The following is a 25,917-nucleotide window of genomic DNA, read 5'->3' as shown; positions in this document are numbered from 1 at the left end:
ACACTGCTTGAATTTGGCCTCCAGTTTTAATGCAGAGCAGGTGTGTCAGGATGTGGTGTTGTGGGTGCTGTTGGTTGGGGTTAAGAAGTGCCTTGCCTTACTGGCTCGTCCCCCTCTTGTCTGCTGGGTTTAGTGCACATGTAACTCCCTTACCTCGGTCTGTCAAAAATGTCACAGGCTTGTGCAGCCGTTTTTAATAACAGGGTCATTTTGACAGACATGTGTTAGGGAGTGCTGCCTTGGTGGGTACGGGAGGGAGGGAGGCAGCACCCGCTGCGGAGGGAAAGGCACAGGGCTGACACTGGGGGCAGAAACCAGTTCCCCCAGTTCCGCTGGGGTTGGAGGAACACTTTGGACCATGTCTTTGCGGCAGCAAAGAACATGTATTTGGGGGGCTGAGAGTGACATTCGTGCTTGCACTGAGGTATCAGTGCTGGAAAGGTTTTACATTCCATCAGTGAACTGGAATGGGCAATTTTGGATATGTTGTTGCCCAAGATAATTTTATATGCAGGGTTTTTGTAGAGAGAGTAAGGTTGATGCTTGAAGTTCAGCTCCAGAAATGCAGCACTCAGAACTCTGGAAGCAATGAAGAAGTTTGATTTAATAAGGTGGGGAGGGAATTCAAAAAGGCATGCTGAATTCTCACCTGAAAAAGCCTTCTTTTATATTTAAAGTTTATTGCTTTATCTTGACATTCAGGAAGCATGCATGAAACTTTCTTGCCTTTGAAAGCTTGATAGAAACTCTTGAAGTACTTTGACTGAAACAGAAAATTTAATGGTGAGGTATTTTGAACATGGAACGATGTTTGTGGGCAAGTAATTTAAACAGGTACTAATATGAAACGGTGTTGTACTTGAAAGGCTACAATCGGTGTACACACACAAACTGGGTAGAATATCACTGGGAGCAATAAAATCTAGGGATTCTTCGTACTGCTTTCATTGCAAACAATTTTTATGGTATGGCAGTTGAAATGCAGAGAGCTGGCACATCACTAGATTGATAATTCCTCCTGCTACTTACAACTTATTCTCAGTACAGATGTCCCCAATTCTTTCTTTCTATCACATTAAAGTTTCTTGTCTGCTTCAATTTCGTGCCTGGCTCAAACCTTTTTTGAAATTGTCCCTCCAACATATTTTTTTCTCTCTTTAAAAGTTTATATCAGATAAAATCTAACTGCTGTTCTTTTATCCTAAGGTTTACGCTTCAACTTTTAATAAGCTCGTTTTAAAGAACAGTCTTCCTTGAGAGAGCACTTGGCTGATCCATCAATAATTATATAGTAATAAAGCAACTGTGTAAAAATGGCACCTACGTGCCGAACAGATTGGTTTGCAGAGCCGCTGACAAAGATTAATGTTTATTACAGTTTACTGCTTTTGGTTCTGCAGATGCAATATAGCTATTTTCTTTGTGGTATAAGCATCATGAAAAGTAATTTCCAATTGTGGAATGTTTATGATAATAAGGATGTATAACTAGGGAGAGCCCAGACTGACTTTCAAATACCAGCATGAGTTTGCAATGCTGCTAATTTAGAAAAAAAAATAAGCAAAGAATATTTTTTGTTTTATTTCTTTGCTTAACAGATTTTTTAAGCAGTCACTGGGACAGAACACACAGGGAACCCTACAGTGTCATGTAGTTACTCTTCTGAATTAATTGCTATTGTATTAATTGCTGAATCCCCATATTTGGCAAGCTTCCTCATTCTCCTTGCAGCATCCAAAGATTTCTACTTTTAATTTTACTGCAATATGGAGGAAAACGTAGTGTCTATAAAGAACACGAAAGTCTGAGATTGTTGTTGTTTCCTTCCTTTTTTTTTCTAAGTGCCAGTACAATTAAGGCTGTGATTTACATGGGTTTGGATTGTTCAAATCTGTCCTTTTCTTTTGGGTCAAATGTGGAATAACGTAGTCTGTAAGTTTTTATGGCCGGTAGATATGCAGTCCTTTTGGTCAGTTAAGCTGATTGCTTGCAGTGATGAAATCGTCTCTTGGTAGCAGATGAGAAACACCTTGAGAATTAAACTTTTGTGGATGCAGATGTTGGGATTCCTGCCTCTGCAGCCTCCGGCACGGCTTCCTGGTACCCCTTCACTGGATTTCCCCGGGGTGATGCTGGTGGGTATGGATGCCTGGGCACTGTCAATCATGTCCTAGCTATAAGGTGCTTTCCTTGACTTGTAAACCTCTTCTGGGCAAAGGCCAAGAGTCACGGGTTCTCTGCTGTTGCTGCCAGTAATAGCAACTTGGCCTCATCCTGGGTGTGTTACATCCAGTTCAGAGTGAGGAGTGCAGTCGGTCCTGCTCCCAAAAGACCCTCGAGTGGCATAGCTCCAGCCTTATCCCCTTGGTCCCTGGGGGCGGTGGCAGAGCTGAGGTCAACGTGCCTGGTTTGGCTCAGCAGGAGGTGAGGATCTGTTCCTCAGGCCAGTTTGCTGCCACAGCCCTCAAGTCTTCGTGGCAACTTCTGGCTACATCAGCAAACGCTTTCAACCCAGATCATTCATTTCAGTTGGCACTCATTGGCGGTAATGTTCCTTTGCTTGGCTTCATTTTAGCATTTAAAGGTTTTTATGTTGTTTTTGACGGGATGAAGGGAATTAACATGGGAGTGCTTTGTCTGGACTTAAGTATTCTCTGCTTTATCTTGCTAGTAAGATTCAAAATCTTATTCTTCCAGCAGACAGGGCTTTTGTCTGTGCACCTTGCTAGCTCTTCTCTCATCAGTCCCTTCTGTCAGCCCATTATCCTGGGCTTATTTTACTGCACAGTTAATGATGCTTAAGTCTGCTCTGGAAAGAGTTTGCCTAGTTAAAACTAACATAAAGTACAATACATCCCAGTCTTATCTAAAGAAGTAAAAGAAATAAAAAAATACAATATAAATAAACGTCTATTCCATAGGAAAGGACAGTAGGCCTGAATTTGAAATGATGATCTGGTGGTGCACTCGGTCCCACTGTCCCTGTTGCTGACAAAGACATTGAACAGTGCCGGTCCTAGTAGTGACCCCTGAGGAATGCCACTCGTCACTGGTCTCCACTTGGACATTGAACTGCTCTTTGAGTGTGACCATCCAAGTAATTCCTTATCCACCTAGGGCTCCATCTGTCAAATCTGTGTCTCAACAGTTTAGACACAGGGATTTTATGTGGGACAGTATCAAATGCTGTGCACAAGTCCAGGTAGATGATATCAGTTGCTCTTTCCTTATCCATCAGCGCTGTCATAGAAGGTCACTGAATATGTCAGGCATGATTTGCCCTTAGTGAAGCCACGCTGGCTGTCACCAGTCACCTCCTTATTTTCCATGTGCCTTAGCATAGTTTCCAGAAGGATCTGCTCCATGATCGTCCCAGGCACGGAGGTGAGACTGACCAGCCTGTAGTTCCCTGGGTCTTCCTTTTTTTTCCCTTTTTAAAAATGGGTGTTATGTTTCCTTTTTTCCAGTTGGTGAGAACTTCACTGGACTACTGTGACTTTGCAAGTTATGATGGATAGTAGGTTAGCCACTCTGTCCACCAGTCCCTCAAAATCCACAAATGCTTCTCATCAGGTTCCATGGACTTGGGTATCTTCAGGTTCCTTAGATGGTCTTGAACCTGGTCCTCTCCTACAGTGGATGGTTCTTCATTCTCCCTGTCCCTCCCTGCCTTTACCTTCTGTGACTTGCGTGGTGTGGCTGGAGAACTTGGCAGTGAAATCTGAGGCAAAAACGTTATTCGGTACCTCAGCCTTCTCCATATCCCGGGTAACCAGTTCTCCTGTTTCTTTCTGGAGAGGGCTCACATTTTGATGTACCTATATGTACCTGATGTACCTAGCCTTCCTTTGATCACTGATGTACCTATAGAAGCTTTTCTTGCTGCCCTTGACATCCCTGGCCAGATTTAATTCTGTCAAAGCTTTAGTTTTCTCAGCCTGATCCCTGGCTGCTCGGACAATTTCTCTGTATTCCTCCCAGGCTGCCTGTCCTTGCTTCCACCCTCTGTAGGCTTCCTTTTTGTGTCTGAGTCTGTCCAGGAGCTCCTTGTTCATCCATGCAGCCTCCTGGCCCTTTTGCCTGACTCCCTCTTTGTTGGGACGCATCGCTCCTGAGCTTGGAGGAGGTGATCCTTGAATATTAACCAGCCTTCTTGGGCCCCTCTTCCCTCCAGGGCTTTGTCCCATGCTACTCTACCAAGCAGATCCCTGAAGAGGCCAAAGTCTGCTCTCCTGAAGTCCAGGGCAGCGAGCTTGCTGTGCGCCCTCCTCACTGCCCTAAGGATCTTGAACTCCACCATTACACAGTCACTGCAGCCAAGGCTGCCCTTGAGCTTCACATTCCCCACCAGCCTCTCATTGTTGGTGAGAACAAGGCCCAGCGTAGCTCCTCTGTCACTTGGAGGAGGAAGTTATCACCAACGCATTCCAGGAACCTCCTGGATTGCTGATGCCCTGCTGTCGTCCTTCCAACAGATACTGCTGTGGCTGAAGTCCCCCATGAGGACCAGGCTTGTGAACATGAGGCTGCTCCTGTCAGTGTTTAGTGGGCCTCATCCACTCGGTTTTCCTGGTTGGGTGGCCTGTAGCAGACCCCTACTATAATGTCACCTGCCCCTGCCCTCCCTTTGATCCTGACCCATAAACTCTGGTCGGATCCGTCCCCAGGCGGAGCTCCGTGCGCTCTGGCTGGTCACTGACACAGAGGGGAACACCCCCTGCTCGCCTCCCCTGCCTGTCCTTCCTAAAGAGCCTGTATCCTCCCATGCCAACTCTCCAGCCATGGGAGCCATCCCACCGCATCTCTGTGGTGCCAATAAGTTCGTAGTCCTTCGGGCATGTGCATGTCTCTAACTGCTCTGGTTCGTTCCCCATGCTGCGTGCGTTTGCATCGAGGCGCTGAAGCTGTGCCCCCGGTGAGGCTGGCTGAGTGGCCGGAGCGGCTGGAATTCCTTTGTGCTGCTCTTGAGGTGCTCTCCTGCTGACCTGCCATCCCTCTCCAGGCTCTGGGCATCACTTGCTGGCACTGGCATCAAATCAGAGGGATCTGTATTGCATGTAATGCTGAAGGTGTTTAAGTGAATTGGTACACAAAATGCACATCCCTCTCTCTAAATGAGCTGCGGACCATGTAGTCATGTTTCTGAGAAGTGGTGCCAAAATACAATGTGTTATGATGAACTTAGATTAAGCTTCATGGGAAAGCATCATTACTCAGTTAATTAAAGAAGAGCAACTTTGATATTATGCCATGTGCTGTAAAATAAAATGGGTGCATGGCAGAAAGAGCCATGAATCCTTTTAGTGTATGTGAGACTGAGCCATAATGTGTGGCTTCCTTCTTGCCTCTGCAGTGCTGTGCTGAATAGAGATTGAATATATTCAAATAAAAAAATAACGACATGTAGATATGGGACCTTATCTTTTCCAGTGCTCTCTTTGAATGTTTTACCAGTCTACCTGTTTTTTGAGGTTTACTAAAAATCTTTTGAAAGTCTTTGCTTCGCTCTGCATCTAATCAACATTTAAGCAGGGTCCTTTGTGTGCCTGTAACCTGGAGAAGACTGGCAGGTTCATGAGAAACTGTAAAATCAGCAATATGTAATGTAGGTAAAATGACATATTAAATATAGTCCTGTTACTATATAAACTTTATATACAAGTCAGATGTTGAGATTAATCAGAATGACAGGTTGTACAAGCATATGGCTGGCCTTTCTGATAGCCATTAGCTTGAAAGGCCGGCTTTGAAATCAGCTCCATTATTTATAGTTGAATCATGCTGCTGGGCTTTGTCGGGAAAAGGTTATTTCTCCAGCTCTGCTGAAACCTCCTATGCACGGAAGAGCCTTTTTCCACAGTTCCTGGAGAATAAGACAAATTCTTCTCCAGGAACTTCGCCACAACTTTCTTCCCTTGGAAAGCTGTGGTGTCGGAGGGCATTCCAGCGCTATAGTGATGGATCTCAGGCATATGGAGTACACATGCTAATTATGCTGTGCTTACGGTTCAGTCTATCCAAATGCCAAGGCATTGGGGCCTCGGAGTTGCTGCAGGCAAAATGTTAAAATCTTTGTCACTGTCTACTGTGCATCTGGGAAAAGGCCCGCTGCAGTCCCTAAAACATCTGGGGAGAGGAGGAGGGAATGTGCGCATGTCCTCGTGAGGAGTTTGCTGCAGTACATGTGCTGTCTTCAGCAGGACTCTGCTGCAGTTTGGCCGGATGACCAAGGGAGCTTGCCCTACTGCAGCGTCACCTGGAGCCATCCCTTTATCTTCATATAGTTAGCTGTCTGAATGGATGCAACACTGCATTGGTCCCTGGGGCAATGCTCCTGTGAGATCTCTGGGTCTAGAGCAAGACAGAGAAGTACTTTACCACCTACCCATTGCTCAGCCATTAGGCATGATCAGAGGCCGAAAGATAGCACTTAATCTAACAAGAACCAGTTCAGCCACCGTGATTTTTATGTAAAAGCGTGGTCTGTGCTGGCTGCGGCCACTTGTTGCATAATGGACTGGTGCTCTTAACACAGATCTGCATTTCTGTAGCTACCAGCTTTTAAGAATTCAAACCCATGTCTCCTGTTGCAGGTTTATAAACCCCAGCTGGTGGTCCTGATCACTGCATCAGAGTCAGGATCTTACTTGTGTGATCTCTTTCTGCTCCATGCCTCTGATAGCCCTAGTGGCATCAAACACTGCCTGGTAGCTGCTCTGAATCCAGCCCCATCTGCCATTGAGGCGCTCTCCTTTGGGCCAGGTTCCCACCTAACCGCTTCATTTACAAAGGTTATGTTTTTTTCAGGGGAGTTTCTGCTTTTGCTAGTTATTCTACTATAGTAATATTAAATAATAAGAATAATAAACTTTTACCTTCTCTTCCCTCTCCCCATCTCTATAATTCTCTGCTTGCTATTTCTTGTTAGCAATAAAGGTAGGAGGAAGCTGGGTAACAAAATAAGAAATTTCTTACATGGTAATTTTCTTTCAGTTAACAGCTTCTCACCATCCAGCCTGCCTGGACAGTGCAGTAAATGTCCAGGATGCAAATTGTTTTTTTCCCCCTCTTAATAAAGACTCAGGTTTATAATTGCGTGTACTATATTGTGGTGTTGTCTTAATGCTAGTTGCTGAAGTATTTCTGTAGTCCAGGTGACTTCTGGTGGCTGGTGCTGAGCTCGTTGCCAGATCTACCATAGACCAGCTCTGAACCTCAAAGGAGGGTGCAGAAGTCAGCCCACCTTTGCTGAGAGACAGTGAGGGTGATTAGAAGAAAACTGTAAATGGAAATTCAGCTCCTTCCTCTTTCTTGCTTCTCCGGGTGAGTTATTTTGCTAGGCTGTTCTTAACTGGCAGCAGCTCTTTGGTCCAGACCACAGTCCTGGGAGCAAGAAGAAGACTGTGTCTTTAGCAGGACAGTTGGCATAGGCCAGGCTCATGTGGCAGTAAGTCTGTGGCCTTTGGAAGCTGAGTGCCTGTCCTGGGGGTGGGGGGCTGTGTGGTGGGAGCTCAAGGGTGAGTGCGGTAACCCCGACGTTGAGGCAAGAGCTGTGTCAGAGCTCGCCTGGGCTCCTGTTTGCACTTGCTCATGACAGTTCAACCGTTCGTGCGTCTGCTAAAGGCAAATTGCTCTGATTTTTGGGCTATCATTAGAGCCAGCGGTGAATGTCCTAGGAAAATACGTTAGCTTTGCTTTTGAGTTCTGATCAGTCAAATTAACCTAAAACTGTTGTATTGCAAGTCTCCTCAAATTTTCCCTGTATCTTTGTAGCTTAAAAACTGTGTGTGTATATATGGCTGTATACATTTAAATTTTTTTCCTGGTGGGACAGAAATCGGTTCATTATTAAAAAAAAAAATAGAAATAAAAATAATCCAAGCAAAATTCTAGGATTTGCTTTTTAAGTTCTCTGTAGTGCAGAGCTCACCGCCTTGTTTTATTTGAGGTTACAGGAGTATATTTCTCAATAAAGCATATGTCCTTCTGCTGGTGTGGCTGAGTGCCGGCCAGGCAAGGATCCTGGGCTTGCAGGGATGCACAGCAGAGCATTTAGCGCCCACAGCAAGACCTGGCTTCTTAACCGGCAAGCTGCAGTTGCAGAAATGATGCTTCAGCACTTAAACATTAAACCAGCTGTTCCCTTTATGGCTGGCTCGGGTGTAAAGTGCTCTTGCTGTTTTACATAGTGGTCTGGCAGCACGAGGAGAGTGGGCTGGAGACGGATCTGAGCCCAGTTGCCTTTGCTATCGGCTCTCCAGGGCGTTGTACAGCCCTTGCCCTCTGCAAGAGATACGGCGGCGCTTTGCACTTGCAGGGTTTGGAAAGGGGAACTGATTAAGATGCTGGTCAGTTCTTCTCCCTAGCCTCTCCCTTTATATAAACTGTTACTGTTGGATACCCCTGCAGAGATTAAAAAAAATTCAGAAAATAGAGGCCAGAAGGCACCAAAAAGAAGGAAGGGTGGGGGAAGGGAAAGGAGAAAAAAGATGCCAAGAACAGCATAAAAGGCAAGGGAGGAAAATACAGCAGGGAATTGGTGTTCGGATGGAAAAGAGCAATAAGTAAGGGAAATCTGTCCTATATTTTCTCCATTTTAACAACTTTTAAGTCCGTAACTACTCAGGCAGGAGAAGGTGAACCTGTGGACGAGCGCTGAGATGTGTGTCACACCTTTGGCAGGAGTGCAGGACCAGTCTGGGTGTTGCTAGACGCAGAAATTGTGAGTTGGAGAAGACTTGTGCCTGTGCATGGGAGCTCGTACCACTTCTGGGCTCTGGAGCGGGAAAATGTCATTTGTGGTAGCTAATTAGTATGTTTCCAGGTGAGTATTTGTCCAGTTGATCGCTGATGGTTATTGGTTTCATCAGCAACAAATAGCTTTTTTCATGTTGTTCAGAGCAGCCATCCTCTGAGCACTTGGTTGTGGCAGCAGGGTTGTGAGTTTAAAAGAGAATGACGGGTTGCATCAAGTAGGTTGCATAAAGGATGCTCTTTTTCACTGTTTTCAAAAGGTGTTTGGGGGACACGAACGTTATTCCAGAAGAGGAACATCTGCTGCTGGTTTTGAGGACAGTGTCAAGATGTTCAAAAGATTAACTTTCAGCTGTATTTATTTGGGGAGGTTGAAAGGATTTTTTCGTAAGGGCTTTTTATATTGCTATGTAGTTCAGTAAGCATGAGCTTACCTTTTCAAAGAAAATTCTTCAGAATCAGAAAGGCTTTGTTTATTGCTGGACTGGTTTTGAACAAAAAACATATATATTGCAGGGAGGATTTCTGGAGAGAATGGAGTGATTAACTGTTTTTCTGATGAAATAGTGTTTAACAAACTTCCATGTCTGTTAGACTAGCGGTATAATCTTTAACTGAATATAAAATGTGTGGATGTGGTTTGGTTAGATCCTTTGTGGACTGTGAGGTGAAACAATAGTATTTGGTTCAGTGTGGATTTGCTGCCAGAAAAGCAGCAGGGTTGGTGGTTTGGTGTATTTGTTGAGGGTTTTTTTCGAATCAGAAATTTAATTTATAAAAAATGTGTTCAGTATCTAATAAAAGTTCTGTGAGAGATGACTGATGGTAGGAAAAGCTTTTCTCATCATTCTTTCCCATATACCATTAAACACACAAGTCCGAAATTCGGCTCCTGTGATGGGGTAGTTGTTCTGTGGCCGCTGTACAAAGGCAGCGAATGCGGGAAGGCTGTCGGGCGTCCGTTGGCTGCCGTAGGGCAGACGTAGCACCTGGAGCTTGAATCAGTGTCAGGAAATAGAGATGCAGGCACTTACGAAAGGGTTTTGTAGTTCTGCTGAATCTTGTAGGAAAGCCTCCTGCTTACAGCGACGTGGATGAGCATTGTGCAGTGATTGCAAACCAGCTGGGATCGGTCCCAGCTCTTGTTCCTCTTCGTTTTGTGAGAAGGTTCTATTTTCAGCAGACAGGAGTGAGGAAGGAGCTAATGAGCTTGTTCATCCCTGCTTTTGCGCAGGCTTGCCTTGCAGAGCCACTCTCTCGTGCTTGCAATTGTAGGGTACGTAGCATATATGTGGAATTTCTTTGGTTTTATCAGGTCACATCTTTTCCCTCTTTGCCCTTCATTTGCACCCTTTTGGGCTTTGCATCTATACTTCCAGTCCAAGTATGAGGAGCCGGCCGGTGGGTGCTTTGGTGCCAGGGCTGCGTGTCCTGGTGCTGCCGGGCAGCCTGGCGCCAGCCAGCAATGCCTCCTGCCATCCCTCATCGGCAGGAAGGAACATTTCTGAGAAGAAGGGGCCTCACTCTGCATGGCGCAGTGTGTTTGCTTTCTCTGAAGGAGCTGGCAGGCTGGAAACTTGGCTTCAGCTGGAGAGGACCCCTTAACCTTGCCTTGGCAGGAAGAAATAATATAAGTGACAGACTTCATTTATCTTTATGCTGTATGCATAGCCTGGTGTGCTCCGTACGCTGTCAGACCTAAATCCTGGTGTCAAATTGGCACTATGAAGGAGTAGGCTGTAATTTTCAAGGTGGCTTCAGGTACAATAAAAAAAAATATGCTTTCACTTAAATACAAGTGTAAACGTCCTGCATTTTGTGACCTTAATTTCATCAGTGAGTGCAATTCATTTTGCTCACTCCTTACGTTTTGTTTCTGTGGCATACTTCTGATGGCACACGATGACATTGCTGAAGGTGACCGGAGGGAGCAGAGGCACTGGCAGCTGCGCGGTTGCACGCTCTGGGATCGGGGCATGGTGGGGAAGGCTGGGGTTGCACAAAGAGGTGCGTTATCTGGAGCACTGAGATTGGCACCAGTTTAAAACTGCCAAGATAACCTTTCAGCCTGTTGCAGAGGCTTCTAGCCCCATATTAATAAAACTCACCATGTACCGCTCTCATACAGCCCCATGGACTCTGCATGCCCCTTGGCGTGCGGCAGATTCATTTGCACACCCATTGATCTTCGTATGCCACACTTCATGCCGCTCTGCTGCTGCCGCTGCAGCGTTTTCACATCCATTTCTCTTCCCTATCTGATCACTGTGGCACTTTGTCTGCCCTGTGCCGCTGCTGCTACCCTCCCGGTTACCCACTTAATGACTGTTCTCTTCACGCCCCTTGGTAAATCAGTTATCTTCCCCTCCAGATGGGTTCTTGTCCCCTCTGATCAGCTAATCAATTATATTCTGGTGTGGTTGTGCAGTGCCTTTTTTGATGCTAAGCTACCACCTTCCCTTTGTGCTCCTGGCAAATCCCAAAGTGGCACCGACACCGCTCATCAGATTTAGCTGCAAAAGCGTTTCTGCCCCGTCAGGTTCCTCCGACAGTCTGTGGGAGCCTTCTGTGGCTCCCGTTGGTTTTAATCCCTCCCTGGAGAGCAGCGATCAGTCCCACTATTTCTGGTGCCCCGGGCTCAGGTCGTTTGGTTTGTTGCTTACGGCTTTTTATTAGTGAAAAAGGCTCTCCCAACTGTTTTAAGATTTTTGTGGTGCTCTAGCCCCAAACTGTTTCTTAAATGCTGGGGGTGCTTAGCTGAATAGGTGGAAGGGTTCTTTGTTTAAACTCTTTCGGCTCTTCGACTGCTACGAAACGGTGCGACGCAGGGTGTATTTGCTGCATGGGCCCACAGCACCAAGTGCCTTCTATTATATCTGCTCCAGAGGATTTCCTGGGAAGTGTTCAGCCTCCATTTCTGTCTGTAAGGAAATCCTCTTATCTAGGCAGAGCAATAAATAGTGCTGCCTCCTGTAATAGAAACAGAAAAACACATTCTTCACATGGCTGTTTTTAAAAATGTGGGGTTTAAAATATATCAGCTGGAATGATTCTTCTGTAATAAATCCCCATAATAGCATGTATGTATACATTTAACTAGCTGCGCAGAGGTAGGGAGAAGGGGAGACGGTGTGTTAAAGAGGGTTTAGCGTGCATTTAGTAATGACAAGAACAGTAAATAATCCTGCAGGTTTACAAACCTAATCCCCAGTGTCTGATTGTAGCCCTTGCGTCTACTAGAATCAGTTGGAAAGACATTAAAAGGCTGTAAAGAAAGGGCTTTTGGTGTTGGTGTTTTTTATTTTAAATATTGTGGGAGCTGGCTGGGTGACTGATGATTTTAAGTGGCATGAATGTAGTTCATTTGGGACCTTGATGGAAAGCTCTAGAAGTGCCACGGAGACGTTAAGTGAGGATGGAGTAGTGTGCTCCTCACTGCCTTGCTCTACGCTCTTCCTGATAGTACTTTCATTTAAGAAGTGGATTTGGGGGTGGGGGTGTTGTTTTTAATGCCCAACTTATTTTCGCCTGTGCCCTGCAGTGAAGTGGTTGTTTTTCTTAGCAGAGGAAATCCACAATGTCTAAGAGCCGTGCCACGTGATGCTACTGCTTTTAAATAAGCTTTTAAGCGGTTGGACCAGATGTTGGCCACATCTGTGTTTTTATTTCATTGAACATTTCATTTCGACCCTTTTATTAAAAGAAAAAATGATCATTTAGGAATTATTTTTAAAAGTTTAGCAGCTGGGAAGATCTTTCTGGTATATAAAAAACCCAAGTGATTTACTTTCCGTGTCCTGGAGCAAGACGTATAACATCGAGCAGACGGATAGTTATGGCTGGTAGGGTCTACTCATGTTGGGAAGGATTGCCGTGGAAAATTTCAGATCAAAACGGGTGTATTCTGTTTTGAATTGGCATTCTGTAACAGAACACTTTTTTTTTTTTTTTTTTTCCCTCCCTAGTGGAAGTGTTAAACCAGGGATTTGAAGGCACCTTCTCTTCTGAAAACCCCTCACATTTAATGAATGCTTATCGCCTTGGCAGGAAAAAAGGCGACTTGCAGGCAGAAGGATATCCTGCAATTACTCCCTCTACTGCCATTATGGGGTCTCAGAAATGCTTATTATTTAGAACTTGCTTCTGGATTTTTCTCTGCAGTTTACCAGTTGAAGAATGAGTTTTCCGTCCCCATTGCTAATTGATCCAAAGAGAAAAACTAGCACCTAATTCAGTAACAAGTTATATTTAAAATGACATGTGAAATTGTTCATGGTGTCTGAAATTACATCATTTTCAATCTGGCATATTAGGGCTGTATAAGGGAACAGACACCTACTGTACTGTGACATACTAAATTTTAAACCTCTGAGCCAAAAATGTAGCAGGGCATGGGAGGAGCAAGGTGCCTAATGATGAATGAAAGCAGTGGCAGCTTAGTTTCAGTGGGATATTTTTATTGTTCATAAGAAGCTGTGGCAGTTTTTACAACAAACAATTTTGGGATGCAGTTTTATGTGAAGCTGAGCAGTGACTTGTGTAGTTCTGTCGCCACTTTCAAATGTTGATTTTCTAGCCTGCAATTTTCAGAATGTACCAGTAATTTTTGAGTTTGGCTTCCTTTTTCTTTGTCCCTAATTCCAAGCCCAAGATAGTTTATATTTTAGTCTATCTGATGCGATGAATATGGGAAAAAAACCCTAATCCTTTATTCACTCAAGTAAACCAAATTGAAAGTTGGGGTTTTTTCCCCCAAAATAACACTGAGAGAAAAAAAGGTAGATAACACAAAGAAGGGGGAGGCCATCCCCCCTTCTGTCCTACAGCTTGGTGGTTGAAGCGCTTACCCAGAATATGGGAGACCCAGTTCACGTCCCATTTCTGCCCAAACTTCTTACGACCTAGCAGACAGGTTGTTCTGGCCTGGGCACACTCTTGCACTCTGCTGTTGAGCTATTTTATTTTGTGTAATGCAACATTTCTTGGACCCAGGTGGACAGGCGACCGAGAAAGGGTCTCAGACACTGGACTACAATATTTACTCCTTTCCTTTGTGAACATTTAAGCATTTTGCTCACTGGAAATTTGTATCTCGGTTCCAGAAGGAGGGACGTGTAGTGCTGTTTTGCAGAATATTCTGTACTCCAGTGAGTGATGCAGCATACAGTGATTCTTCTCTGCACTTTGCATGGTTAGGGTTTGCTAAAAAATTCCAGTGAGTTACATTAAAGAGGCAGCAAAACACCAGGATGTAATTTGTCACCTTCTTCTTCCTCTCCAGCCTCCAGCCAGGGCGCACTCTGCCGTGTCCTTGGGTCACATCCTTGCCTGCTGAGTAGTGGGGTGCCTGTACAAGGAGCTGGGGGCTCCGTAGGGATCAGAGAAGAAGGAAATCCTATATATTGAACAGTTATATAGTTACTGTAAAATGTTTCACACTTTTAAAGTATATTTTGGGGAAAAGGTTGTAAAGTAAATCTGGTGCCTGGGACTAAAGTACAGTTAATTTCTAAACATAATGGCAATGAGAAATGTTCCTTAAGGCCTTTCCAGTCATATTAGCATCAGTTTGTCTGAATTGGTAAAGTTCACGGTACATTTATGAGACAATCTCAGAAAAAAATCAAAGCACAGTGTTATGAAGTTCCTTGTGACAGGACATTTTCTTTGGGGTGAAACCTGTTTCGCATATAACTTGGTGTGGAAAGTTTAAAACTTCCTGTTGATTGTTTAAAGTGGTTTTTGGAAAGATGTTCATAAGCGCTCAGTGTCCGATACCAGTAAATGTCTGCTGAGTTGAGCAGCCAGAACCTTTGCACCACCTTAGGAAGTGCAGCCTTTATTCCTAACCAGATGTTTTGGTTGGATTCCCAACCCTGTGATTTCACGTACTTCAGGCAACTGGTTTAAATGCCTAAGTTTTGCCAAGTGGAGCATCATTTGTATCTTCTGGAAGTGCTCGTAACACCTACCTTTGCTTGTCTTCACCATTTGGTTGCCGTAACCTGCTGTTGGATCAAAGGGCTGCAGCTGCCTTCCCCCTCTGCCGGTCCAGCTCTGCGCTGCTCAGGAGCTCTGCTCCACGAGAAAGCACCAGGCTGGGGAATCAAACTGTTCAAAGGTCTTGGTTTGTGTAGAGGCACATCTCCTGGACTGGAGAGCAGGAACTGTACAGATGCCAAGCTGTTCTACACCATTTCAGTTTTAATTTGTTATTACAGATTATTGAAGTTTTGTTGATTTTTTCTGCAGGTAAACTGGTTAGATCATCTCTTGTCTAGTCTTGATTACAGGTAATAGAGGTGACCAATAACATTGCTTCATTCCCCAGCATAAGTCTTTGTTGAACAATTTATTTTCTTCTCTACCTGAACTACATTAATAGTGTGTTACTACTGTACATTCATGTGATGTGGAAAATCAGGTTTTGCTGCTGTACACTGTGCCAGTCCCACATTAGGCCTCGGTTCTGTGCTGTTATTGTTTTTTAATGGATAGAATATTTAAAAAAATGTTTTCAGAAGAAGTCTGCATAAATACAAAGCTAGGAAGATGACAGTAAAATTGTGATTACAGAAAGGCATTATTGTTTAACATTTATCTAGACCTTCCATAGCTTTTAAAAGTTATTTTAAAATTTGGAAATGTTTTAATAATTCCCATTTTACTAATACACATCTTTTTACAGAGCTGGTATGAGGTAAGTGGTTCAAATGATGACAGATCAGAATGAAAAAGAAAGCCATGGTATTGACTGTCAACATGATGTCTTTATTCATTGGTCCATGTTGCTTCCCTGAAAACAGAAAATATTTTCTAAGTCATAATTTACAGATAAACTGTTGACCTATAGGCTCTGACAGATAAATTGATATTATGATGAAAGAAAAAATGGTCATCTTTTTGAAGTGGTTTCCCCAGCTTCCCGCTTAGTGTTTGTGGCTGTAAATTAAAATGGGGGGAAAAAGGGCAACTGAAAGTGTCTAATGGATTTTTAGTGCTGAAGAAGACAGTGCTGATAACGTTAAATTAATTCAGTGTGGTGAATATGTACACATGTGTATCCCCATACTGAAAATACTCAGCAACACATTAAACCTCCTGGATGAACGCAGGAAGGATGCAAATCTCTGAAGGGCAATTGTTAAGTGTTACTTTATCATAGAACCTGAATTGCAATAGATTTTGGACAAACGTCTGCCTGATTAAAATGTGTTTTTCTCTGTAGAGAACACAGGGGATGGTGAATTAGATCTGAGTGGGATTGACGACAGTGAGATAGATCGGGTAAGTCTCCCTCTTATCTTCTTATCCAGGGTGTCTTCTGCATTTGGATATCCAAGAAGGACAAAGCGGTTCTTATCTGGGTTATGCTCTCCCCTCACTGCCTCTTTGTTCTGATCTGTAGAGAGGTTCGAGTGATTTCAGTGATCTGAGATCTCAAAATTAACGTTCCCGCAAGCCTGTGAATTTGGTGTTCCTTGCCCGAGTTATATATATCTGTGAGGCTGCTGCTGCTTGCTCTTGCCGTGCTGGAATAATTATGTTTTAGAATGTCTTTTATTCTGAAGAGGGACTTCTAAAAGTTTGGTGGAGCTCTAAATTCATTATTTAATTAAGATATACTCTACATAGAAGGCTGCCATGGAAACCAAACTGTAAAACCAGCGTGTACAGCTTCTGTGTTCTTTCAGCGATTTCTGTAACATTTTCTGGATTTATTATTATTTGTGTGGCAGTAAAAGATACACTTTACCGTAGAACCTGAATACGACAGCCAGCCAGCTGTGGAAAACGGCTTGTTGAAGGCCACACAGCAGGTCTGGCTCTCCTGCCTCTGAGCCTGTTGCCCTCTCCGGCTGCCACACTGCTTTGCAAGTGTAATTTGAACAGATAATGCCAATGCTAAATACTCCTTTTGGGGTACAAAGTCATTGAGAGCAGTGAAATAGCGTAGGGGTCACTGATCTGCAAAATGTTGCTGATGGATGGTGGAGCAGAGAGATGCTCAGCTTGACTTCAGCCTTGAAGTGGGTTTTGCTAGGCTGGGCGTTCGGAAGGGTCTTGTGAATTGGGTGAGGTGAATGTGGTGTGGAGGAGTGGGAAGGCTGAAGGTTTTCAGCATAGCAGGTCCATCGGCACGGTCGTTCCTCCTCCTAGGCTCTGTGAAGAGGTCATAACTCTACTTTTATGACCTTATATTAATTTCCATGGCAATAGACTGTAGTATTGTAAGCCCAAGATTATGAACTCTCTAAAAGCATAAGAAGAATGAATAACTGAGTTAGGAGGAAGTGTATTTTACTATTATGGCCCACTTTTAATTGAAGCAGATGAGAGTGAAAATTTGTTCTGATAAACCAGGGCTTGCACAGCTGTTTACTCTCCTCAGTTGCCCTTGGAGGAAGGACTTCTTCTTGCATTAGTTTCATTTGACTGGAGTTATTTTTATCATTAAAACCTGTATGTACATTTTACTTAGGACAAAATCTTGAATGCTCAAACCCATAAGGTGGAGACATCTCAAATTGTTTTTCTTGCACTTAAACATCATTTTACAAGTCTTGGGTCTGCTGCCTAAATATGACGTGTCTTGTTCATGAAGGATGGCCCGATTTGTCTTCTCCATTGCTTCATGGACAATTGTGCTAAATTCTGGGTTTATTTTTACATTTTTGTAACTGAAGAAGAGATCTATCTACCAACCTGCGAGCCTGCCTGCTACCTACCTGTTTATTTCTGTAATTCATCTGAACAGGTTCTAGATGTGTTTCACAGCTCCATACCTTCTAATGATGTAACTGAGACTAAGTGGAGTGAACTGAAAAATGCCTCGATGTTATTACTGAACCCAACTCTCTAGGGGACTAAAACTCCAGCAATCTAAGCTGGTTTCATTCACACAGATGTGGCCATCGAACTATTAGTCTCAGTAACTGTGCCTAAACCTTTGCAGAAACCTGCCCAGAAGACACATGTTTCTGTTTTGGTAGCACAGGGCAATGGTTCCCCTACTGTTTTGAATTACGGACCACCATCAACACACAGAATTACTTGCAGATGACCATGTTGTCACGATACCCTCTCATATAATATGAAAGAGATCATAAACCAGGATCACTTTAGGTTAATTACAGACCGTGTACAATGAGTCCTGGCTGATTTTTGATCGCCCCATCATAGTCTGGAAACTGAGCACTTGTTTTTTGAAAACATGTTGCTTATTTTGCTGGCTTTAGAAGTGACTAGAAATGCTCTGTTTGTCACATCTCAGTCAAGTTTTCTTTTATTAATGTATTTTTAAGAACAGAATGTGAATTGACCTTGCCAGTGGTTTTTCAATTCACTTTTGTTACATGGTTTTCAAGTTGATTTCTGAAAGTAGATAAACTTGTTTTGTCTTTTAGTATATACTTAACGAAACAGAAGCTCAGATAAAAGCAGAGCTGTGGATGAAAGAAAATGCAGATTATTTGAAGGAACAGAAAGGTAAGTATATAGGACTAAAATTCTCCTTTTGGCCAGTGTTGCTGAAGTATGCAGTCTGTGTAATTTTCATGCTGGTTACCCTTTTGTCATCTTTCAGAAAAGGAAGCAAGAATAGCAAAAGAGAAAGAACTTGGGATTTATAAGGAACACAAGGTATTAAACTGTGTGCGAATTGTGTCTGTTTGAAAATGTCCTGGAATTCATTACATTTGCTGATCAGCTCCATGTAGGATGTATGGGCGTAATGGTACAGGTCACCACTAAATGAGTAAAAGCTATTGTATCTCTACCTGTTATTGAATTACAAGGCTATAATTTTTCAGGTGGTGAGTAAAACTTTCTTGCCCAAGATTTTATTTTAAATTACTATTACGAGAAAAGTCTGTGCATGGCAAAGTCAGAGCTAGCTCTTTGCATTTATGATTGCTGTCCTAATTGCTTGCTTATTTAAATAGAGGTCTTAAGACATGCCAAATTTTTATTTTTCTTTTAACGTGTGCATGGGGAATTTGTTTGTACTTGCCATAACTTCAGTAGTTTTCTTGCCTCTTACCATAATGATTTCTTTATGAAGAACTGAACAGATCCACTTGAAGGAATATTTTGTTCTACCTTTCATAAAGAATGCGACAGTTATATTAACAAATGGCATGTCCTGTCTCCATGTTTAGCAATTTAAAGCAGCCTAATTGGCCGTATATTCACAATTTACGGCATTAGTGTTTTGTGTAATTGAGCAAGTGACAAGTCAAATCTTCCACATGCAACTAAAATCCATGTTAGCTTTAGTGTGTGTATCCTCTATCTTTTTTTCCGGCTAATGTGAAAGACAGAGTTTCCTACTTCCCCTAGGTATTTTAACAATAAAAACAAAACCAGACAATGAAACACTGTTTTATGCTTCAGACTTTCTCATTCATCCTACGTTTATGCAGACGTGGCAGTCTACCAGCAGTTTTCAAAATTGTATAACTCGTTGGCACCACCAAGTAGCCCAAACACCCACTTTTTTGTTCGGACAACACAGGAGTTTTTCTCTAACTCTGTATTGTTTCTGACAGCTCGAGTAGAACTTGATTAATATAGTGCTTTCCAATTTCAAGGTAGCACTTGACCCATGTAGGTAAACAGAGGGGCTATTATCCATTAAAAAATAAATCTCCTGCAGAGCTTGATGTTAAAACCTTCCTGTGAAAAGGAAAACGCCAAATGAGAAACAGAGGTTCTGGGCTTTTTCGTACCTACCCAGGCATGGGGCATGGCTAGAAATGTTCCCCGATGTCATTTCTCTTTGTCTGGCTCTGTGCAGCATCAACCTCCGCAGCGCAGCGCTGGGCTTGGGCTTGCAGCATTTGCCAGGGAAGAGCAGTTGCAGGTGACATTGCTCCTGTGCTCCTGCGTCTGCAGCCTCCCGCTTCCCATCCGCCAGCGTAAATGCCGGTCCATGCTTAGAAAGCTGCTGCTGATATTCATGGCCTTTTCCAGTGTGGAGGATGGGTTGGGTGGATGCTCTCCCACACTGCATTCGGAGTAGATACAAAATACCGTTGCAGTTTCAATATGGAGTTGTCAGTGCTTAGGGGAGTCGTGACCCAGCTTGACTCTAACTTTAAAGGCAATTTTAGCAGGGAAATTTCTTTATTTCTCTGCTGAGTGATGCTATCAGGGTCCCTGTTCTTGTAACAGGAGTTCACTCCTTTTTTTTCCACGCATGAGAAATGGCCCATGTTTTTTCTCTGGCAGCATTACTAATACTGAGTAAAGAATTTGTAGTAAACTGTTCAGGCATTTGGCAAAAAGCGAACACTTATCTCTCTGAGAAAAGAGACCTCTAGGTCCTGGTGAGTGGCAGGAGAGGGAGCGCTGGCTTAGCCTGGGCGCGTCGCCTGCATCCCCCCGCATCAGCAGCACCTGAGCCAGGACTGCTGAACTGCAGCTCGCCCTTCTGCTTCAAGGAAACTTTGTTTGTATCTACATCACTAATTTTATATTTTAATTAAGCCAAAGAAATCTGCAAAGAAGCGGGAGCCAATTCAAGCCAGCACAGCAGGAGAGGCAATTGAAAAGATGTTAGAACAGAAGAAAATCTCAAGTAAAATTAATTATAATGTGCTAAGGGACCTGAACAGCAAAGGAAGTAACACACCAAAGAAAGAGGATGACAGCACTGATGACAGCACCAACACCAAGAAGCTGTCAAGAAGAAAATCTATTGCCAGTAGGAATATAGCCAACCCTGTAAACAGTGTGGGAAAAAGGTACTGCAATTGTTCATTTATATCTCTGTCTGTGAGACTGTCTATGTATCTTTCTGAGCCAGACAGTGTAGGGACTGAAACATTTGTTTGAGGCTAAAATAATGCCGGGGCTCTGTTTTTATTTATTTGCCTGCAGTGTCGTGGCAGCACCTTATTTATAATTCACATATCAGAGGTCTGCTTTAGTGCGAGGTAATCATCCTGAATCAAAAAAAAGAAAAAAAATCAATGGAAATTCATAAATGTGAATCTTTCAGCCAGGGACACCTTTTCTTCATATAATCCTGACATTTGCTGTCCTTCCTTTCTAAGTTGTCTGTATCAGCTGACACGACACTAAATGTTCGAAAGCTTTGGCTTTTTGCTTGATTTGAAAAATATAGTTCCCATCTGTTTTGACAGCTAGCTGTTTTGATTAGCTTTTATTTTAGTTTTATTCCAAACTTTTGTTGTTAATTGATGACACAAATATAAAGCTTTATAGTAAATACACTTGTCGGTTTTCTGGTCTGCATTTGCAAATGTTTTATAGTGTGATGAAAGCTATTATTTTAAGGAGTAGAATATTCGACTTGCTGGGCAGATTTGTAGTGTGCTGTGAAGTGCATAAGGAGATTGATGTGTCCTGTCTGCAATATTAAACTATTCTATTTGTCTTCAGTTTATGAAATCATGTCAGATGATCATTTGAAATGTGTCTATGTATTGTAATTTCTTACTTGGATTTTATTTATTTATTTATTTATTTACTGCCTAGAAGACAAATTTTTTTTACTTCCAGAAGTATAGGCCAGGTGCCCCACGGAAATTTAGGTATTTAATTCTGAAACATAAGATGATGTCTCAGCATCATAGTTCAGATTTAGGCCTGTGTTGCAACCGGGTAAAGGACCAGGGAGGTCCGGAGGGCAGGCAGCCACAGGTGTGGGTGCTATTCGTGCAAGAACGAGAGATGTAGGGTACCTGAAAACGTGAAGCTGGGAGGGGTAGTAAGCATTCGTCTGGAGTGGTAGTGAGCATACAACTCTCAGAAGCTAAGCAAAATAAGGATGACTAACCCTTATTATTTTATGGCTAACCCTTATTTTGACTTCGTTGGACAAGGAGGGCAGAGGCATGGTCTTCAATTGGGCTGAAAAGCCAAATGCCAGAGCCAAAGCATCCGCTGGCCCCACTGTCACTGGGATGCAGGTTTTTGCACCGTACCAAATGTCTTCCCTTTCTTTTCTGTACCTTCTTTATTCTGTGTTTTACCAAGATGACTTCATCTTCGTTCAGCTTCTCACTGTTAATATCAACAGCTTTGCTTTCTAGTTCTTGACTCACTGTGGATTTTAATTTCCTCGCTAAGTTGCTACTTAAGGTGATGTCTAATGACCTGAGCACCCAAGTTTTCCACTAGTGAAGGAACGTGAGGATGCATTGAGGATTAACTAACAGCATTTAGCCTATGCTTTATTTGGATTTAACAGGTATTAATGAGTCATATTCTGGTATTTCTAGTAAAATATGGCCAATTAAGTTGTCTGAAATGCAGTGTTGCGATGGGAAGTAGGACTGGCCAGGACCATGGCTGCATTTCAGAGCTCAGCAGTAACACGCATGCTCAAGCTGCTTTGCCACGTCCAAACCTTGTCACTTCTGAGGTTTGCAGATATGTTGGGCGCTCAGAACTCCTGTTGAAGTCAGCGTGTTAAACGCTTAACAGGTGTTAAACTCTTTGCAAAATCATGCCATAAATATTTAATTTAACAGTGGTGCAACTTGAAAAGGTTTCTAAATAAATACAAATCAGTATTTTCCAAAAGCAGCTAATAAAACATGTTTATTTTTCCTCTCGAGAGCCTAAAGTACGTCCTTAAGATGCATAACAGAGTTTCCTAATGATGATTAGCAGATCTCGGATACAATGAATTTTGCAGCAGAACACTTCAGAAGAGGTTGGGGATATATGCAGATACGTGAATTGAGAAGATTTTGCACTCCCGAAGTAGGCAGTGTTCATGCTTAAATAGTATGAAGGACTTGGCAAACCATTAGTTGGACATTTTTTTCGTACAATTAAAGATTTATGACATACTTTTGATTTTTTTGCTAATATTCTAAATGCCATGCCTTTTAAATGGCATGCATAAATTTCTGTGTTCTGCATTGTTCTTATATGCCATGCATTCATTGCCTTTGTTCAGCATTGTTCCTCTGAGAGGTGAATAACTAAATAGTTTCCCAATGATACAAAAATCATGGTAATTTATATGCAATTAATAATAATAAAACCCCTGAACATTTCTCATTAGAAAATGAATGAAGCACATAATGTGTCTTTATCCAGGAGGCATTTGCAGAGATCTTGCTAACCATTTTGGTTTGTAGTGATTTACAGTCCTGCGTGTTTATCTTTGTATGTCTTCAATATTTAGTAAGCTGCATCTGACTGCAGTAGCACCTTGCATAACCATGCTTTGATCTGTCCCTTTAGTTCATCTGAGTTACAGTCAGATTTTAAAGAGCTACTGATTTAGTCCTGTTCCCAATTAGAAGGTACCAGTACCAAGTTACAGGGAGCTTTACAAGCTAGGAAAGGAATACTTGATCTTCGTGATTAAAGCAGCAGTCCTCTAAAGGTATAAAATTAGGAAAGTAGATTATTATTTTTTAAATAGAGAAGTATCTTTATTGCTTTCCTTTTGCAAGCCAAGATTTTACATACCTCACCAGGTTTGGACAGATGATACAATGAGGTATGTCATGTGTCTTAGAAATTGTCTTCATATACAGTATGTAGCACCTTGGAAGTAGGAAGTTGATCTTCATCTCCATCTTTCTAATTGCCCCTTGCTATAAAATACTCTGCGCTGTTACTTCGACATAGAGGACTTCAGATTATCTCGTAAGAGGAACGGTTTCCCCAGCGAGATGTGGTGCAATCTCTGGGTGGTGTTTTTTTTTTTTTTAATATGACATAAAGTAGCAGTTACAGTGTTAATCAGTTAAAATATTGGAAAAGCTTTTTTTTGCCGATGTGGTAATGATAAGCAAATTTTACAGTCTTGTAAGAAGTTGTTCATTTGCAAGAAATTTCTGAAGAGCGTGGTCCCAGGAGCATGCTAAAACCGGATATTCTTTCAGTTGGTGGCCCTTTTAATATAGTTTTGTTGCTGCTATAATCATTTAATGGTTACTTGGATTCCAAAGACTATATAGTTTATGCGCGTATCATTTCATAAAAAATCCTAATTTTGAAATTTTTCTATTTTCTGAGATCTTGTTTAGAAGGTACTTTCAAAGAATTCTTCCAAAGACCAGGCAGATTTCTCTTTAGATGAGTAGACCTCATAGACATCAATACTTCTAGAAGGAAACTGGACTTTTGAACAGGTTTCTTTAAGTGAATGCTGTATAATTTTTTTCAATTTTTTTAAAAAAAACACCTCTCCCAGAATTATACTGGGGTTTTACTTATTGTATCTGTCAAGATGGTAGAATACTAGTAATGACAATGTAAGTAATTTGAGGAAACTTTATATTGTGTAAATCTATTTCATTACATTTCTTCATGTATTTTTGTTCCAGTGGGTATCCTGATTGGTGCTTCATATGCAAAAGCATCTCATTCTCTGTGTGTTCGAGATGTTGCACAGTGGATATTACCATAATAGATGTTGCAACTTTAATTTCAATTACCAGTTGCACAGTTTATCTTCACTAATGTCGTCTGTGCCTATGAAGCATAAGAATAATATGTTGAACTCCTAGAAAAGAACAATTACCACTTTGAGCTACTTAAAATCTCTATTCCAGTTAGAGCTGTGCCATGCGCTGGAGTTCTTCAGGGCTAATAAAGAGGGAGTTTAGGGCTGGAAGCTTTTGGTTAGAAGCTTAATAATTTATTTTATATTTACTTGAGCCGTATCTTAGAACATTACTTGTAAGTGAAATGTGTTGTACCAAGAAAATGTGGGAACAAGAAAGGTTTCAAGTCACTACTTTTTAAAAACTTTAAGCCCATTTATTGCTATGTGCTTGAAATTGGTAATGATATCAGAAAAGACAGAATATATTATCAGGGGAGTAAATGTGTCAGGTTAATCTCCTGAAGAATTTGCCTTGGAAGAAATGAAGCAGGACTGCAAAGCACGGCTCAATCCGTTGTAATGAAACAAGGTTGTTCTGAATGGAAGCATATGAATATATAACAGAAAACCAAATCATGCCTACTATGAGTGTGATGAAAGCCCTTGGTAGAGATCTCAGATCTGGAAACCTGCCTCCAAATTCTCTCGGTGGTCTCACTTGTATTTATCAACTATCGGTTTTGCTGGTGCCTGTTGGCACGTGGCTCCATCTGTACTTGGGAGCGATGGGATCTGGATGTTGTGAACCATGCATGTGCAGTACCGGGGACTTGTTCTGCTGCTCAGGGTCCAGCCCTAGGATGCACACTTTCAATTAGAGTCTGCTCCAGCTACATTTTTGTTGACTTTTCAATGGGTGTCACGACCCCAGAAAAATTCCTTTTTATTATTAGGGAGAATGTATGTAATACTCTTCTACAGCCTAGCATTCAGCATCTCATTTAACCTGATAAATTACTTGGTACTTTCTTGGCTCTAATTGGAATCACATTCCCCTGGGGGGGTCACGTATGGGCAGAAGCCTAATTTAGATGCTTTGGAGAGCCTGATGATCCCACGCTGCCGAGGGAGCCCGGGGAGACGGAGCTGGCCACCTGCCGCGGGACAGTGGGAGCGCTGCCCCTAGCTCCCCCCAGCTCCCACCCTCACATGCCACTGGCCCTTCCTGACATCCAGGATGGGAATACTGCTTTGTAAGGTGGAAGTTTGTTTCGATCTCATTGGCTTTGCCAGATTATTTTTGGTAACGTTGTGGGAAGAAAGGGGCATGGGCTACTGTTTATCGCACCCAGCCTGAAAACTTCCTCTTCGCTTGTCGATACTGCAGATGTCCAGCAGAATCTGTATTTCTTTATTCTGGGGAATAAGGAGGGAAGAAGCCCCGACCACCTGTTACCCTCACATCCAGGATCACTGATCATATGCCCTTTATTTGTAGTTTTACAGTTTAGGCAGGTGGAAGTGTTGTGCTGAGCGTGGTACCATGTCCTGGCTGAGGGTCCTAACTTAGCTGCATGGCTGAATGTCCTGAACGCTTCGTCTACCTTGGCCATGGCTTTTAATTTATTTTTGTAAACCTAAAGCAAATGAGTTGTTTGATGTACAGTATTTTTAGTTTATTTTGCATTATGAGACTGGTATTTGTGGAGGGGAGGAGTGTGAGCTCGTGTTTTCCAGATTATTAGATCAATCTAAACCAGCATGAAGCAAAGCTCAGCTTGAATAATCCAAGGGATTCCTGGGTGTCTGATAAACCTTTCTATCGGTTAGACCCAGGTGAT

General features: G+C 42.6%; 1 protein-coding gene across 2 annotated transcripts in view; it reads left to right on the top strand.

The window, feature by feature from the left end:
• BRF1 (BRF1 RNA polymerase III transcription initiation factor subunit) overlaps positions 1 to 25,917 on the top strand; it is a 175,684-nt gene that overhangs the window by 111,138 nt on the left and 38,629 nt on the right. For both annotated transcript variants that reach the window (XM_040602549.1, XM_040602551.1), the window contains 4 exons: positions 15,983 to 16,041; positions 18,162 to 18,243; positions 18,341 to 18,396; positions 20,245 to 20,501. In XM_040602549.1, coding sequence (XP_040458483.1) covers positions 15,983 to 16,041; positions 18,162 to 18,243; positions 18,341 to 18,396; positions 20,245 to 20,501 — 454 coding nt within the window. The remainder of the gene's footprint in view (positions 1 to 15,982; positions 16,042 to 18,161; positions 18,244 to 18,340; positions 18,397 to 20,244; positions 20,502 to 25,917) is intronic.

This window comes from Falco naumanni, chromosome 7 (assembly GCF_017639655.2).
Source record: "Falco naumanni isolate bFalNau1 chromosome 7, bFalNau1.pat, whole genome shotgun sequence".
Lineage (NCBI taxonomy): Eukaryota > Metazoa > Chordata > Aves > Falconiformes > Falconidae > Falco > Falco naumanni.
This window is presented reverse-complemented; position numbering and strand designations above follow the sequence as displayed.